The sequence below is a fragment of the Myotis davidii genome, unplaced genomic scaffold (genome assembly GCF_000327345.1).
Source record: "Myotis davidii unplaced genomic scaffold, ASM32734v1 scaffold419, whole genome shotgun sequence".
Taxonomy (NCBI): Eukaryota; Metazoa; Chordata; class Mammalia; order Chiroptera; family Vespertilionidae; genus Myotis; species Myotis davidii.
Window position 1 is genome coordinate 4970770 of NW_006294998.1, and position 965 is coordinate 4971734.

The 965-nt window shown below is 65.4% G+C and overlaps 1 protein-coding gene across 1 annotated transcript in view; it reads right to left on the bottom strand.

Moving 5' to 3' along the window:
• Positions 1–281, bottom strand: part of LOC102757441 (transcription factor SOX-21) — a 2186-nt gene extending 1905 nt beyond the window's left edge. The window contains exon 1 of the mRNA XM_015567724.1: positions 1–281. Within this exon, the coding sequence (XP_015423210.1) occupies positions 1–228 (228 nt within the window). The 5' untranslated portion in view covers positions 229–281.
• Positions 282–965: the final 684 nt, after the last annotated feature.

Genomic DNA, 965 nt, shown 5'->3' on the forward strand with positions numbered 1-965 from the left:
GAGCAGGTTCTTGGGCTTGCGCCGCGGCCGGTACTTGTAATCGGGGTGCTCCTTCATGTGCATGGCGCGCAGGCGCTTCGCCTCGTCGATGAACGGCCTTTTCTCCGACTCCGTGAGCAGCTTCCACTCGGCCCCCAGGCGCTTGCTGATCTCCGAGTTGTGCATCTTGGGGTTTTCCTGGGCCATTTTGCGCCGCTGTGCCCGCGACCACACCATGAAGGCGTTCATGGGCCGCTTGACGTGCGGCTTGCTCTTGCTGGCGCCGTTGACGCGCACGGGCATGGGCAGCGCGCTCGGGGGGAGAACTCTCCGGAGCGCGGTAACTTTCAGGCGGTGCCCCCACCCCACGGTGGCACTGTGCCCTCTGCTTTCCTTTTGTCCTTCCTCCCCGTCCGGTGGCGTTTTCTCGCGAACTCCCTGCAGGTCGCCTCTGCCCGGCAGAGCTCGGCCCCGGGTCAGTCTTTTCTCTCTTCCGCTCACAGCAGCCCGGAAAGTTGCGTCGCGGAGGTTCCACCAAGTTGAGCGGCGCGGCCCGTCGCCGCGTGCTGCCCAGTGCCAAAGGGGGCTCTCGGTGGCTGGAGTGTTTGGGATCGCGGTGACTTTCTCATTTGACAGTAGCAGATGGGGGTGGGGGAGGAGGAGGAGAGGTGGCCCCGGAGGAGGAAGAGGAGGGGGAGGCGGAGGAGGGTCCGGGCGCACCACGCGAAAACAGTGAAGCAATGGATGTCAATACAAATACAGCAGCTCCAGCCGGTCTTCCTGGCTCCGGGCGGGGCGCGCTGATGGGACCCCCCACTTGCTCCCCCCAGTAGGCTGGGTTTTGTGGAAGGGGGGGCACTGTCTGCGCCCCCAGCACCTGCCTCGCGGGTCTTCCTCTCCGGCTGCGGGTCGGAGGAGGTAGGATGTGGCTTGATCAAGGTTGGGGTCCCCGGGCCTCAGAGGAAATCCTCCGGACTAGCCGAGGC